This window comes from Lethenteron reissneri, chromosome 55 (genome assembly GCF_015708825.2).
Source record: "Lethenteron reissneri isolate LAM-NWPU_2019-01 chromosome 55, ASM1570882v1, whole genome shotgun sequence".
NCBI classification, from domain to species: domain Eukaryota; kingdom Metazoa; phylum Chordata; class Hyperoartia; order Petromyzontiformes; family Petromyzontidae; genus Lethenteron; species Lethenteron reissneri.
The window spans coordinates 1,422,164-1,438,818 of record NC_083833.1 but is presented as its reverse complement, the minus strand read 5'-3'; the positions used below and the strand labels follow the sequence as shown (position 1 = coordinate 1,438,818).

The 16,655-nt window shown below is 47.2% G+C and overlaps 1 protein-coding gene across 1 annotated transcript in view; it reads left to right on the top strand.

Moving 5' to 3' along the window:
• Positions 1–16,655, top strand: part of CFAP54 (cilia and flagella associated protein 54) — a 66,459-nt gene that overhangs the window by 36,426 nt on the left and 13,378 nt on the right. Inside the window, 17 exon segments of the mRNA XM_061574402.1 lie at positions 162–349; positions 1,339–1,477; positions 2,132–2,240; positions 2,973–3,128; positions 3,874–4,086; positions 5,184–5,271; positions 6,394–6,585; positions 7,508–7,574; positions 8,387–8,596; positions 9,120–9,206; positions 9,805–9,954; positions 10,700–10,753; positions 11,698–11,881; positions 13,445–13,590; positions 13,894–14,069; positions 14,345–14,550; positions 16,237–16,394. Coding sequence (XP_061430386.1) covers positions 162–349; positions 1,339–1,477; positions 2,132–2,240; positions 2,973–3,128; positions 3,874–4,086; positions 5,184–5,271; positions 6,394–6,585; positions 7,508–7,574; positions 8,387–8,596; positions 9,120–9,206; positions 9,805–9,954; positions 10,700–10,753; positions 11,698–11,881; positions 13,445–13,590; positions 13,894–14,069; positions 14,345–14,550; positions 16,237–16,394 — 2,523 coding nt within the window.

The following is a 16,655-nucleotide window of genomic DNA, read 5'->3' as shown; positions in this document are numbered from 1 at the left end:
TCGCCAATCTGTACTGACCATTTTGGTAAAGTATGGCCAAATAACTCCTTGGTATTGGGAAGCCATCATCCCGCAGGGGATTGACAAAAACATGTATACGTGTACAACTGCAGATATCTCAGATTTATTTAACTTCACTTTTATTTTCCCGCCTCTTTAAGGACAACACTGTGGACGAGGAACAAGACTACGATGACGATGATGGCGACGGTTTAGAGGGAGGCGATGCCGAAAGGACAGCCATGATGGACCTCCGATCGCTGGTTCTGCGGGCTCTGGAAACTCTTCATCGGCAGTGCAAGTGGGAGCACCTGGCTCATCTTGCGCTGCGTTTCAACGATCTCACACGGTGTGCATGCAGGCCAGATTTCACCAAAGTTTGCGTCCTCGCAACTCCGAGAATAGTGTTTTTTTGGTTCATTTACATTTTTTGTAAAGAAAAGATCCCCAGTTATATCCCGATTTTATCGTCGGTGTCATGTAATGGGACGGAGAATCCATTGTTATCTCTTGCAGAACAGTGCCATTCTTCGTGTTATCGAGAACGGCCCACTAAAGCTGATATCCCAGAGCTACAGAGGAGATCCCTTCGAGTGACCTCTGGTGCGCTAGTCAAGGACATACATTTCCCAGCTGTATGAGTACAGATAGTAGCGTTCCTATCTCTGCCACCTGGTCAACGTTCGCAGGCCGTGTCCTAATACGAGAGTGTTTGAATGCCCAATTCGAATTTTTGTCTATAAACTATGTCAGTAAAATTGTTTTTAATTAATCGTGTAGTGAATGGGGCATGGTAATCACGTGCGATATTTTTAGAGGGTGACTTTGGGGAGTAATTGTCATGCTGATGCTAACACGCGTACTCTGAAAAATGACTTTAGTCTAAACACCCTCATGTAATGTGTTCACAAGTTATTTCCCAAATGAGTTTTTGAGGTCGTGATGCCATTGTGTGAAGGAATATCCTCTGGAACAGCACCGTTTGGCAGACCATTTGGCGCCGTGGTGGCGAGATGTTAGCTTCGTCCCCTGGTATACAGGAGGTCGTGGGTTCAATCCCGACTCTGACGCCTGTATATTTGGAGTTTGCGTGTTCTCCCCGTGGTTCCGTAGCAGCATTTGTCCCTCCACATTTGAAATCAACATCACGCGTTTAAAGTATTTGGCTGCTATAAATTTCCACATGATAAGCCACTTCGTTGAGCTATCATTTGTGACCAGGTCGCTTCTGAAAAAGAAGCTACTGTAAAAGCTCAGTGAGCCTTACCTCGTAAAATAAAATAGTAAAATAATTGTTTAGGCGACATTTAGGAAATCCGCCACTTACCACGCGTGCAGGAATCGTCACGCGGAGCAGGTGACACCGCTGCTCGTTCACGCACAGTGGCGCTTGCTGGAGCGCGTCAGAGACAGTGGCGGCCCCGAACCACCACAGCCCCACCTCCTCCTCCTCGCCGAGCAGCAGGGCGGACAGAAGGTGGTCACCCCTCGGCTGCATCTTCACAGGGCCATGTTACCTTAGCCGTGTGGTGGTGGCTACGGACGTGGCTGTCTGTGATCCAGTGCTGTAGAGGCAGCAGCGAGGGTTGCTGGATCACCACACAAATGTTGTCAAACTCCCTTGCCTTCTTTCGCACCATAGGCAGCCAACTGCTAAACTGAGTTTGCGGACTAATCGGACTATTCTCCATCTGTTCCATTTGTACGGGGATAGAGTGTTGTCCCCTCGCACACGTGGTTTTTCTGCGGGATCTTCGGTTTCCTCCCATGCGTATAAACACCAGTCATGAATTCCTATTCCCGTCCGGGTTCAACAAGTTAGTTCCAATCGTAGTTCACTTCTTAATAAATGCAGCATTTAAATCATTATTTCTACGCGTATGTGACAACGTTTGGATAGTGTCTTGAGATGCAATTTTTATTGTAAATAGTGTGTTGTTCACTATTCAATCCCATTCACAAGCCATTGAGTGAAGATGTAAATTATTAAAAGCCAAGGATCGTTTTGTTGTCACCAAAGCAGCCAGGATGAGCAGTGGGGCAGCGTTAAGCACACTGTACTATGAACCTGGCTGCCTGAGTTTGATTCCCAGGCAAGGCCAACAGGTGTGTCTCTCTGGTTGGGTTGCAGAGCACGAGCCACAACTTCGTTGGAGAGCAGCCGATTGTGGCAACCATGTCCAGAGACTCCATTGAGCCAGGGATGCTCATTGACCCAGCGGGACGCAACTTATATGCAGGTAACACAAGATGTGGTCACACCTCAAACGCTGAGATTCCCCACATTTAGATGTAGATGTTATTTAATAGATGTCCTGTGATGGTACAGATGTATGTATAGCCTTTAACAGCCTGTTGGGGCAAGTAGCTGTTCGCAAGCACCTCTGCAGGTCACACTTCACACAAACACACCCACAAAGACAAATATTTGCCATTTAGCCACATAGACTTAAGAAGCAAGTACATATATTGACCACTTTGCCAATGCAGGCAAACTGTGCACTAGTTTTCATATATCTCATCAACAGAGCCAGGCCTGTTAAACAAATGCTATGTGGAACCAGCTGGGCTTGGAAAGAATACTCCATCTAAACAATGCAGCCTTGTTCAACGCAATTGGTCGAAAAGCCAGTAGGCCAATGGACTATAAAGACCTATTTTATTTATGTAGAGACACAGAATGGAGTTCTGCAAATATATCTACTTTTACCCATAATGCTCCACGACAACCAACGCATAATGAGTTTGTATATAAAGAGGAAGACATAGATGGTGGGGTAATGTCAGAGCAGAAATTAATGGTTGCGTGTGCCAACCATGCTGCAGCTGCTAGATCTGACCGAGAGTAGAAAGCGTCACTGCGGTGGCTTCAACATCTTTGGGTACGATGACATCGCGTTCTTTTCATCTCAATAAAGATCGACCGATTGATTGATTGACTGGTCGTCGTCTGCTCTGTGTTCAGCGTGCAGGAGGGTTGCGTGCGCGCCAGCTCGCATGCGTCCCTCTCCACGTCGACGATACCCTGCGTCGCTTCCGCGAGTCTCTCTCCCGCCGCCCGTATGCCCACCGAGCCCTCGCTCACTGCCGCCGCCTGCTCGCACTCTTCCTGGCGTCGGCGCTCGGTGGTAAACACCTCAGATGGGGCAGAGCAAAGGATGACGAATGACATCGCAGGGATGTTGTTAGTGAGGTTCAAGATAAGATTTCTCTTAACTCTTGAGTAAATTGTAGAGTTACGCCGTAGGGCGTTTGTAAAGCTACGACAAATAGTACGGGTGCTCCAGACCACTCGTAAGTTGATGATAATTTATACAAATTCATAACATTAAATAGTGACACCATTAATAAGTTATTTATTTAATCAGCCACAGACCGGCTGAACTACACGTCATGCCAGCCATGTTTGGTGCTCGTTGATGTCTTCCTGGCTGATGTGTGGGAGCGATGACGTTTTCCTAGCATCCATTCTTACAAGAGTGAGAGTTACGATCTCACTACGACTCCCTCTTCAGCTTGATCTATCCATTTTTTGTATTATTGAATGGTAGAAGATGCCTACTGATTTTATATATGGCCCTTTGCCATTCCACTGTTTCACTACGATGATAAGTGCGGGTTCGATAAGGTGGGGAGGAGCATAGAAGTACAGTACAATGGAGTTTTATGTATTTATCCCTGTTGCCCACCACCTAGCCCCACAGCTATTCATGGTGATCGATCATCCAAGGGCTATGCAGGCTCATCCCAGCTGAGCTGCCAAAATTTTACGCGATATAACAATATCGGGCGCATTCCGGGTGACTTGTTGTGTCTCAGAATGCCGGTGTGACACACACATACACACACGTCACACTGCCCTCTCGGGTGCAGGAGGAGCGGTGGCAGACCGGCGAGGTGAGGGTAGGACATCCGTGCGAGCGTCGGGCCTCACGGTGGCATTCCGGCTTCCAGCTACGCATAGCCACGACCCCAGCCCGCCCGACTTGGCGAGTCGAGACTTCTCCTCGGCCGAAGACGTGGAGTGGCCTCCCCTTCCGCGGGCGCAAATCAACATCGTGATTTCCGCCTACACCAAAACCGTGGGTGAGCCCTCACTGCCCGTACCAAGGGAGCTGCGTTTATCCAGCAGCCACATCAAGATAAATTCTGGTAGTGGGTTGTAATGAGCTCATAGTTTTAGGGGGTGCCGCCGTGGTGAGATGTTGACTCCCTCGCCTTGTATGCAGGAGGTCGTGGGTTCGATGCCGACCCTGACACCTGTACATTCGGAGTTTGCATATTCTCCCAGTGATCGTATGGATTTTCCTCCGCATCCTCCGGTTTTTCCCTCGACATTTACAAACAAGCATTTTGAGTATTTCACTGCTGCTATAAATTTCCACGCGATAAGCCACTTCGTTGAGCTTTCATTTGTGATAGCCATGTCGCTTTTGAAAAAGAGCTACATAGCTCAGTGGGCCTCACCTGGTAAAATGTTAATCGTAAAAATAGTGAAATAGCCCAATTACGAATGGTTGCACAAACCCCACCCCAACCCCCCATCCCTCCTGCATAATATTGAATTTGGCTCAGCACATAGTTCGTCAAAATTCCAAGCTCTCAGAATTCTAAATGTGCCTGTTGTGCGACGAACATTACCCTCATAGAGCAGAGCAGGCGCGAAAGTGCTGCCTTCTGTCGTGTGGACCAAGTCACTTGAAAGCATCTTCAGAGGTAGCTCTGATATTCGCTTCTGTGGGCCACTCTCTGACGTGAAGGGTCGCACTGCTCTGCGAGAGATCAGATTGCCATACTTGGTGTCTTTCACGATGGTGATAGCACAATCGGAATTGTGGGAAAATAAATGTTTTTCAGGACGCATGCCATGGCCATTGCCACGGAATCATGCACCTCACACATGCAGCTTCATGTTCCCATGGATGTTTCTGGTCAAACATTTATACGCAAAGTCAAATCCCATTACCAATCAGAGGCTCCCTCGATAGACTGGCTTGGCAGCTGTCCGCAGTGTTTTTGGCGTTGTGCACTGTGTTGTTTGGCATGATGTCCGACGTTTTGCTCTACGTGCTGGGAGTTTCTTCACGAACTGTCAGACTTCATGTCCAAAAACACACGGCAGACATCTTAGAGCTGCGCAGACTTTGGCAGCGTGTTTATTTTAACCTGTGCCACATTTGCAGAGCTACTTGAGTCGGACAAGCAGCAGAGGTTGAGAGCGCATGCGCTGCATGAGCTGGGGAATCTGCACTACCACTCTGGCAACACCAGGTACCACATGGCTCCCACAGCTCCCCTCCACACGTGACAAGCTCCCAGAGTTACTAGCACACTGCATATCATCGGTCAAACATTCGTACCCCTAAGTCAGTCACAGGTATATTGCTGTACATGTACAGCTCCTTATGAATCTACTGCAGGACGAGGGCTTCCCCACACTGTGTGGTTTGTGGGGCTTATTTGACCATACTTCTCCACGGTGGTCAGTGGAGGTTTGTGAAAGTGGGGAGCAAAGATGGTACAGTACAACAGTGGATTTTGCCGCAATGCCCTTTGATGCCCACCATGTAGCTGCCTATGACAGCCTGGTGTGCATTGTGATTACTCATTTTACCGTTATCCGGCCTGACGTATGCCCGGTGATTTGGTCATAGCGTCTCTCAATAGGCTCCTTAATTACAAATATCGTGTCCAAATACCAGCTAATGGCCGAGTCGCCTTTGAAGAAGAGCGGCTTAGTTCAATGGAATTTACACGGGAAATAAACTTCTGAAATTTCTGATAATTATATGCGAGAAAAATATTGTTTTATTCACAATGTAACTTTAGCAGGTAAATAATAGTTTTTAAAAATGTAATTATAGCAGCCTAGTAATCTAAACGCATACAGTTGTGACCCGCAGGAAACATAATAGTTATTGATCATGGCGATGATAGTGATGATGATTTTGGTGATGGTTGTAGTATCGATGATTGTTTAGGTATATATTTTAAAAGTTTTCTCGTACGGCTATGATGATCATGATGAACATACTGCTGTGGATGACGATGCGGGTTCCAGTGGTGGTAACGGCTACTGCTCCCAGTGCCGCACCTCTGACAGAGATGATTATGATATTAATGTTGTAGCTGACGATGATGTTGCTGCTGCTGTCTCTAATGATCATGATGATATTCACAATAATGATGATCCTACTATAGCTGCTGCTGGTGATGACGATCATAATGATAATAATGATAATAATGATGATGATTATGTTGCTGAAGTTGGTGTTGTAGATGATTGTGATACAACTGCTGATGATGACAACATTGATGATGAAGATACTAACGCCACTAATGATAATGTTTATTATTATAATAATAATGATGCTGTTGTTGATTCTGTACTAGGGCTGCATTCACTTGCTGGTCTCAGGCTCTCGATGCGTCGCTGGGTATCAGCGATTGTCTCGGGAGCTGGAGCGACGCCGTGGCACGGGCGGCCGGGAAGGAGGCTTCGGGCGACGCCAGCTCTGCGCTTCTCCGTCTGGGCGGCGTACGCGGGTGTCTGCTAGCGGCAGTGCTCGCCTCAAAGATCGCGCAGTGAGAGACCGTCACGACTCGGATGTCACCTCTCAGCGCCCTGCTCCCCCTGACCTCCACCCCTCCCCCACCCCCTCGACTTTGTTTACTCAAAGTTTCTCGTGCCACTTTAACTCTGAAGGTTTGAAGCATTATTAATGCGTCAGTGTCTCACTGCCTGCCTGTAACAAGCGAGGCACAGTAACTCCCGTAAAGATGATCCAATATGGACAATATGTAAAGTTATTCAGCAATTAGTGTAGAGAAAACTGTTCAAATCGATAAAAAAAAGTTACCCACAACTTAGGTGACGCAAAACCAGCATTAATAAAATTATTTGCCAGTAAGCAAATAGATTTTTCCCTGAACTAAATACTTCTGAAGCTAAACACGTGTTGGCACATATTACATAATGCACTCACAAGCATGATTGTTCTTCCTTGTTATGTTTGTGACTACCTTTGGTGCCATCTATCCAATGCGTCATGTGTACGAAGCACCTCATTATTGTAGTACTTTTGGTTCTCGAGTTAAAAGCGTAATTGTAGTAACATTTTAATATATCAATAACAGTACGTTGATGATAATGATGAATAAAACGAAATATTTTAGCAATTCGATGAAACTAAAATCCTCTAATCCATGCCTGTATATACTGTGGCCAGGATCTATCCTGTCCACGCAGACCTTTTGACAGTTATTCCTCCGTATGTATCCGCACCTCCGATTAGCACGGTTGGTTACGTACGGTGCAAATTAAGTTCAGCCCACATACATATTTACACCGTGTTTGTCTGGATATTCCAGTCACCTTCCACTTGAGTAGCCCTCGTTGTTTAACACAGGACTCGGCCAAACATCCAAATGCAGCACTGACCCGCATTGGGATGTTTCGCTTTTGTGGAATAATTAGTTATCGTGCTTATTATTTCCTCTCCTACAGGTTCATCCTAACGGCAGACTTTGCCGTGAGGATACGGTGCAGTGTACTTGCATCGATGCTGTTTAAGGTACAAGACCGTGACAACTGATTACGAACGAAATGATGATTATTTCTCCTGAAGTGAACTCTCACTGCTTCTGTACACTGTCTTGAAGTGTTGTTGCATTCCATCGCTGTGTAAATCCACAGTGAGTTCTATTGTATAGTTGGCACACCCGGCATGGCCTGAAATATTAATTTCAGGCCATGCCGGGTGTGCCTGTTCCTAACCGGGTGTGCCTGTTGCTGGAGCATTCACTTACTCGTGTGACGAGAATCAGAATCTTATCTTTAGTTATCCTGGAGAAATCTGATGAGCTATAAAGCTCTTTTCAACAGATTTCCAGTAGGAGTCGCTCAGAAAGTTACAACAACAAACAATACAAAAAACGATAGGAGTGCAATGTATAAGAAACGTAAGCAAATCACAAAAATAAAATAAGTACAAATTGCGAAAGTATATAAATTCCTGCCGACCGGACGTGAGAGGTCAGGTGTCAACTGTGTAGCCTGGTCAAGGCTCTAAAGTCCGCTTGTAAGAGTGCTCCTTCGTCAACAGTATCGGCTGTGCAACAAGGGGAAGATCCTGAAGCCAGATGGTGGTGGTAGACCAACTGTGGGACTGAACATTAAGCAAAATACACTGACCAAAAAGTGAATAAAATATATATTTCTAACAGACATTTTGGGGCTATGGTCCTCATTCGTAGAGTTTGGGGTATTGCCTGCACAACCGCTGCAAGGTATAGCAGAAGGAAAAAGGTGATGGTGAGGTGTGCTGGTACGAATAACGTTCTCCGCAATGTGACCCCTTGACCTTGCTGTGGAACCTGCCCCCAGGCCATCTTTCGCGCATCTCTCCCGCACCCGAAGGCGGACGTGGACTACGCTCGCTACGAGGTTGATGGCGGTCAAGGTTCGCCGGTACCCGGGGTCGAGCCGCTGACGCCGTCGCCCACGCCGGGCGGCGGAAGCCTCGACGTGGGGACCATCGTGAGCTGCCTGAGCTTCCTGGCGCGGCACCTGCACCGTGCCGGCCTCCTGCTGCCGGTGAGCTCCGTACAACAACACCGACCCCGACCGGCGGCTCCGTTGGAGAGACGGACAACGCTCCGGTCCAGAGAGACGTCATTTATTCGACGCCGCTTGGCGAACGTTTGACTGATTAAGCGCATCGGAGAGACGGAAAGAGGAAAACGTGGGGTTAGAGAATTGCGTAAGTTGGAGGTGGCATCATACTGACTGGAGATGATGTGTGCGCTTGACATTTCTCTTGAGAGACAGGAAGAGAGAAAAATACGCGGATCAGAGAGCAAATGCAAGTTAGAGACAGGACATTGACTGTTAGGAAGCAGGGTACTTCATTAGAAGATGGTGGTACCTTAGGACTGCACATGTCCTCCCTCTGGCTCAGAACTAACCAATGGAGATGAGCACTTAGCCATCACGCATAACGTGAAAGGAAGCAGCCTTATTTGTAACCACTAAGACTTGTGTGCAAGAATTTACTGTGAGGGCAATGATCATCAACAAGCCTTGCCTGTGTGTGTGCGTGTGTGATTTTTTAAACCAGGTCCTTCCACTGCTGGCCCTTTATCAACACCTCGTGTGCTCCATCTGCCGGGACGTGCAGCGGAGTGTGGAGGGCAGGCTCCTCAAGGTAAGGCCAAGGTTATAGAATTGATTCTCAACCTGTGATTTTAACTCGCAGCCTTTCTGACGGTCGTGGGCTCTATCACCACTGTTGCCACCCACTGAAATAAAATAAAATGATAAATCACAGCCCCTTTCAATTCGCTGCTGGATTAATGCCTCCCCACACCATGTCGATTGTCAGGATTTATTGACCACGCTTCAACATGCTGGTCAATGTGGGTTGGTGAAGAGGGTTATAGCCATCGATGGAAATCTAACCGCTTGTAACCAGGCTCATCATACAGAACACTAACCACCGTGCTCCAGCCGAGGTTATTATTACGAATTATTAATGAGCATTGAATATAACATAAAGCGGTGCAATGTATCGGAGTTGGACCTGATTGTGGATGCGTGGCGTCGCCATGGAGAGCAGTCAAATGAGTACCTGGTGTGGTGTGTAAAATATCATCACTAGGGAGACAAAGGCGGCCGGGCGTGAGGTTGGCCACCCACCTCCTCATTAGTCGTGCCAGCCTTCATAGGTGCTCGCTAACAGCACTTGCCCTAGCAATCTGTTCAGGCTATATGGGGGATCTTTGTCTTTGGCATTGCCGTGATAGGTGAACGTGCTGACGGACTTGGCGCTGTTTGGAGACGCGTCCCGCGAGATGTGCACCGTCCTCCTGGGGGAGAAGTTGCCCCTGCCCGTTTTCCCCGGCTTCAAGGCGATCGACAGCAAGCCGGTGGCTGCGGCGGCAGTGGTGGTGGTGGTGAGCCCAACCAGCTGCCTGAGCTCCCTTCACAGTTCGCCCTGAGCTTAGCTGTAGGAACTCAGTTCTTGTTTCGTATCAGTTGGATTAAATGTGTAAAGCATTCCGCTTTGTTCGTAAGCACTGAGCATAACTAATACATATTGCACCTTGTTTACAAGCCTGGTCTAATACCGTTTTGAGATTAAGAAAGCTGTCTCTAGTGTGGACCAATCAGTTTCCAAGACAATTCATATGTTATCAGAGTACGTGTTTTGTTGCATTCTGACCACAAGTACTGTGGTTAATGGAGACATGATTCCTTGGAAAAGGTTTCAGTTGGGTGCTTTAACATCTTAACACCTGTTTTGTTGCCAGAAAAAGGGGAAAACCTATTCTCATATTTTGGTACTGGCAAAGGAGGTCCGATGATATATTTAAAAAGATTTTCCCCATTTTTATCACGTGTGCTATCGGCATCTTTTCCCATAAAGAACTGTAGCCCAGAGTTAGAGATCAGCCCACCGTTTTTATGTTCACAATCAGGGCCGCAACTTCCTACATATGCAGCCATACAAAAACAATTCTATTTGGCAGTCGAACCGATATTTTAATACTCCGCACTGGAATTTACTCAACTGGATTCAAATACAACAGTGCCATTAATTCCTGAGCCACCTGGACACATTAAGTCTCAGTATATTGGGGTAGTGTCAGCGTTGGTAATAAAGTATAGTGTTGTGATCATGTACGTTTCTGTGTTTAGGCAAGCATGCAGCTGGATACCTCGAAGGCAATCTTAACAGATGGAAATCTTCAGGTATGTCTGCCACTCAGAAATGTGTATTAGTAATGGCCTTGAAAACATTTCAATTGTGAAATCAAGATCACATACATGGACTGGGAGAGTAATTTATGGTGTTGTTTGGACCGTCTAATAAATCATAAAGGATATAACACCATCTAACTTTGAATGGGGAGGGGGTATAATAGTGATGCACTTTGTTTATCCAGGAATGCCTCAATTGGTGTCTAGGGTATGTTTTATGAGTCCTGTGTTGGAATGTTGGCTAATTCTGCGACTAAGTATTTGGCTTGTGGGAGGAAGCTGAAGTACACAGGAAAAAAAATCCGTACAGACAAGGTGGCAACACTTAAAGCTCCACACAGATGTATTCAGGAGCACTGTTGATTATACACGTAAATTAACTTAAATGCCGTTATGTAGGCCTATGACGTACACATTGATATGTCTTATAGTGTATAACGCGGAACATTAAATGGACTAGAACAGCGGATCCGAATGTGTGAGAGGCTACGCCCCTGGGGGTACATGTGACACCGCTAGGGGTTTCGTAAAACAGTTCACTCATTGGCGGTGTGACGTTAGGTATGGACACGCGTGGTTACTAAGCAGTGCTGCTTTGCGTGTATGTGTGTGTACTCGCAATTCTAAAGCCATGCGCTTATCTGTCGTACGAAATTCGACAAACCCCGTCCGTTTGGACGATTCAGCCTTCCATTGATTTAGTTAATTATGTGTAAATGTAAAAATGCATGCACATTATTGTATTACTTTAAGTAGTGTAGAAGCGGGTAGGGGTACGAGGATAATAGCTAGGGCTGGTACAGGAGTAGACGACAAGTCAAAGGTTGGGAACCACTGAACTCGAATATTGTTTAGTATATTTACTCTGTGCGTACCGAGACCTTTTCCAAATCACTTTGAAACACTGCCCATGAACGCACCGCGCGTGAACGCAGGCGGTGGAGCTGCTGCTGACTCAGCCCTTGTCTCCGGCGCTCGAGAGCGCCCTTGGGCCCCGCCTGTGCTACCGCGTGTCCCTGACGAGGGCCCGCCTGCTCGTCCGTCTTGCGGCGGCCCTTGGAGGGCTGCCCCCACCCCGCGCCGCCCTCTACGGCCTCTTCACTCCGCCCCGAGAGACAGGTAGAATGTGTGTGTGTCTACCAAAGGAGCTGCCGTGGCATGTCAAGTGGGATAAGCAGCCTGCGTACAACACAGGGAAGACGTCAGTAATCAGGAAGGTTTTTGTAAGAAGCAGCATTCTGTATGTATATTGAACTTCTTTCACACCGTAAATAGACAACCGTGCTAATCGGAGGTGCGGGGGAAGGACAACAAACTAAACACTCACTAAAAGCAGTTCTCAAGAAATAAGATTTCAATCAAGATTTAGAAGTGCATAGCTCCGGCGGCTTCCTAATATTGGAAAGAAGAGCATTCCAGACGGCCGCAGAAGCGCATCTGAAAGCGCGCAATGTGGTGACCGTCTTTGTTCGAATGCACGTTGCAGGAGCAGGCAGGATCGCCGGCGGCGCGTTGAGGAAGCCGTGGCCAAAGCCTCTGTAGACGCGTTGAAGATCGCTGCCAACGTGCGCAGCCTCATCAATAAAGCCACCCCTTGTGTTTGGGCTCTCACGCACGTGCACTAAAAGTGCGTGTCCTGTTACAGCCACTTGTGATTCCACTGCCGGATGAAGGATTCCCTACGCCGTGTCAGTCATGGCCGTTGTTTGACCATACTTTACCACACTGTTAAGTGCGAGTTGTTGAAGGGATGGCCCAAGACCGGTTCAATTATCACTCGCCACTCATGTTAACTGTTGCTGGGAATCGAACTCGGGTCACTGGATTCATAGCACAGTGTGTGCTAACCACTGCACCACAGCAGCCTCTCGTGTTCATTTTGTGAATGAAATGAGTGATGGAAATATTGGTGAACAGTGTTCTTTTTAATTTTAGTCAATGATGACTAGGAGTCGATGAAAATCATAAAGTTTGACGATGACTACCAACGAAAGGCCAAAGCGTGACTATGTCGAGACAATATTAACAGACTAACATAATTTTTACTCAGGTTATTAGAGATTGTAGTTCATTGAGTGAGACCAAAGAATGGTAATTGGCTATATATATGTGTATATATAAAGAGATTTATCAAGTTCTTTGATGGCTGACCTGATAATAGTAGTGGAGGGGGTGGGCATGGTGTGGGCAGCTGGCAGTGGGGAAATGTACGCCTCTCAATCCGACATTTAAAAGTGGACTAAATGTTTGACTGCTTGAGTGAAATAGACGAAGAGAAATCCACCGGCTGTTCTTCCTGTGGTCGCATGGAATTTTCTCTGGGTTCCTCCGGTTTTCCCTCCACATTTATAAACACGCGGTTAGAGTATTCGACTGCTATAAATTTCAATCTAATAAGCCACTAAGTTGAGCTACCATTTGTGGCCAGGTCGCTTCTGAAAAAGAGCTACACAGCTCAGTGGGCCTTACCTGGTAAGATAAAATAGTTTGGTTTTAAATAACAAGAGCCATTGTTTTCGAATTTGGTAAAAAAAAAACCCTCAATATTTCAAGAGCCGCAATTCACGTGAATCGAGTCATGAAGCAGCCCTTAAAGAGCCGCAAGTGTCTCCGAAGCCACAGGTTGCCGTCCCCTGGCCAGTGATCCTAATTATGGACTGAAACCCCCCTCCCTTTGCGCAGGCAGCGAGAGTGACCTCTCCAGTGACTCCTCGTCCCAGCTGAGCGCTCGCACGCGGCCGTCGTCCAGAGGCTCCGCCGCGAGGGATGAGGAGCTCGTGTGGCAGCTGGTGGCCCACAAGGATCAGCTGACCCCAGAGGTCGTCAAGGTTAGGGGTGTCCTTTTCACTCTGTGTGGATCGCAGATATGCACGGTGCACACACACTCACGTACCATGGTGATCCTCATTTTCTCTCGATACGACGTGGCCTTGTGGGAGCCTCGTCACCGATAAAGTTATTTTACTTTCGTTTTTCTTCCGATTTCTTTCCCGTATGACGTAGACGTACGTCGTCGGAAACGGGAAAGGGTTAAACTTCAGAGGGGAAAAAACACCCAGAGGATGAAGCAGAAGCATTTCTGGAATGAAGCGTACGATCACACGCAATGGCCTCCACCCACCGGTGTGCAGGGCATCTTGCTGCTGGAGGCCGAGGCGGTGCTGGGGTCCGTGGACCGGGCCCTCGTCGCTGCGCGGCACGGGATCGGCGATCGGCGCTCACTGCGGCCCTCTCAGCTGGAGGAGGCGGTGCTTGTTCACCTGGAGGCAGCACGCGTAGCCCTGGAGAGACACTGGGCACCCGTCAGGTCTGATCGATGGAAGTTTAACATTTCAGCTTTTCCATAGTTATTGTGTTGATGCTGAGATGCCGCCGTGGCTTTAATGGTTTAGGACCACTGGACTTGCAATCCGGAGGTCACCGGTTAGATTCACACTCCTGTGTTCCCAACATCAAACCTCACCATCCCCATTCCTGGGGTGCATAACATCTCATCCTCCCTGCTGATTTAGAGTCTCGCTGGTGCATCGTTACGTGCCCAATAACCACAATCACTCCAATGCCTTTGTTTTATGTTTGCAGTGCAGCCAGGGCCATCTCTGCCATGAAGCTGTTGCAGGAGGCGCGGGCGCTGGGAGCGGAGACAGCGATTGAGGTCGGAGGCTGGAGGCTCAGGGACCAGGAGCGGGACGTGGAGGCGCGTGGACGCCTGGATCTGCGGCTCTGGCTTGAGTGTCGACTGATGGTGGCAACAGCGCTCACACAGTGGCAGCCAGACCCTGCTGCAGGTGATTGTATCACGCTCTCATCGTCTTCATCATCCCAGCAATTATCATCATTGTTGTTGTGGATTTCTATTATCGTCAGTATGTACGTATGTTGAACTTCTTTCGCACTCTACGTAGCCCACCGTGCTTATTGGATCATGAGCAGCAGGATATTCATCAGCAGCATAGTCATCCTCATCGTCAGCAGTGGTAAACATCTGCAGAATTTCATCAGCAGCAACAGCATATTAATCGTCAAAATTATTGTCGTAATGGGGGGGGTACATGCTTGGAATTACACACTCCGAGAGAGAAAGAGGAACACGTGGATTCAAGATACGTGGGCTTGAGCAGGACACGTTGCTAGAAAGGACGATGGGCAGCGGTCGACACTAACAACGGAGTGGCAGCCAAAGGGGTAAAAATACAGACAAGATGACGTGCAACGTGGACGTCATCGCACGTGCGGGTGCTCAATGAGTTGTTGCATCACAGCACCGTAAGGGAGGGCAGTCCCTTGGGGGAGGGTTTCACACAGCAGTGTCAAGATAATAGCCGATGACGGTGAGAGCTCCTTCAGATTAAATTGCCTTTAAAATTTTTTGCAAGTGAGAGCTGGGTTAAAAAGCATATCCTATATATAAAAAAATACTTCAAACCAGTTCAGAATATGAAACAAAGCATAAACATGTTGACATTAGAGTTTGAAAAATTACTCCATCAAGTTGATTGATCGACTAAGAGTTGTAATCGATTACTTTTTTTGTGGTAAACTGCTCAGGTGTCTTTTAAAAACGAATTTCTGGTTCCACTTCCTGCCTCCCAAGGGCAGGACAGCCCATGCAGCCCTAGCACAGCGAAATGTATCCAATGATGCCTATCACCTCCTGCCCTGCGCCACTGTGGGAACAGAGATAAGGCCTTTTCATAAACTATCTGTTTTTCAATTGCTATTTTTATTTATTGTATTTTATCAGGTATAGCCCACTGAGCTATTAGCTTATCATGTGGAAATTTATCGCAGACAAGTAATCTCAACGCATGTTTCTAAATATAGTGGGAAAACCGGAGGACCCAGAGAAAAATCTATGCGACCTGTGAGGAGAATATGCAAACTCCAAATATACAGCAGGCATCATGGTCGGGATGTGAACCCATGACCTCCTGCATACCAGGCGAGGGAGATAACATCTCGCCACCACAGCGCCACAATTAATTAAGCAATCAAACCAAAAATTATCGATGGAGTTATAGATTACTTAAATAGTTGGATTATCCCAATTCTGGTTGACATTAGGAGTTCTGTTAGTGCTTTCATTCCTTCTTGTGAAGCCCATGTGAGCATGGATAGTCGCTTATCAGAAGCAGAATCTGAATATTTATTTATACTGGAGGAATCCGATGAGCTATCAAGCTCTTTTCACAGATGTCCAGTAGGGGGCAGATTAGCACGTTACAACAATAAACATTACAAAAACATTATAGGAGTGCAAAGTAGAAAACCATCCCCATCCTACCAGTCAAAACCCACTGAAGTATTAACTTATTTTTCAGAAACCACCTGGCCACAAATGATAGCTCAACAGGCTCATCATTTGGACATTATAGCCAGCAAAATAATCTAAACAATCTTATTGCATGTTTCTAAATGTGGAGGGGAAAAAACCGTTACGATGCCCACGACGATGCTTCGTGTTTCCCGCGCAGGGCTTGGTGATGCCGACGCCCGGAGGTTTTGCAAGGAGGGCCTCGCTGAGAGTGAGGCGTGCGGAGATGTCGAGACACAGGCAGAGTTCATGTCCCTCTCTGCCCTGCTCGACTTCCATGAATGCCGTCCCATCGCAGGCATCAGAAGTACACTGCAGGTGATCATACGTTATAACTGGTGGATCGGAACATTGGTCTCAAGTGTTGAACTTGATCATTAAAAGCGGCATAGACCATTGCGCCTGAAGAGGAACGTTTTCAATCAGTGCACATTGCTAGATAGAACCTGAACCTGCACGTGTACATGACTGCTCTTAGGCGACTGCTGCTCTCGCAAGTATGCTGATTACACCGATGACGCTGATAGTTACCAAATCTGCTGATTAATTAAGCCAGGTTGCCAACTTTGTATTTATTTT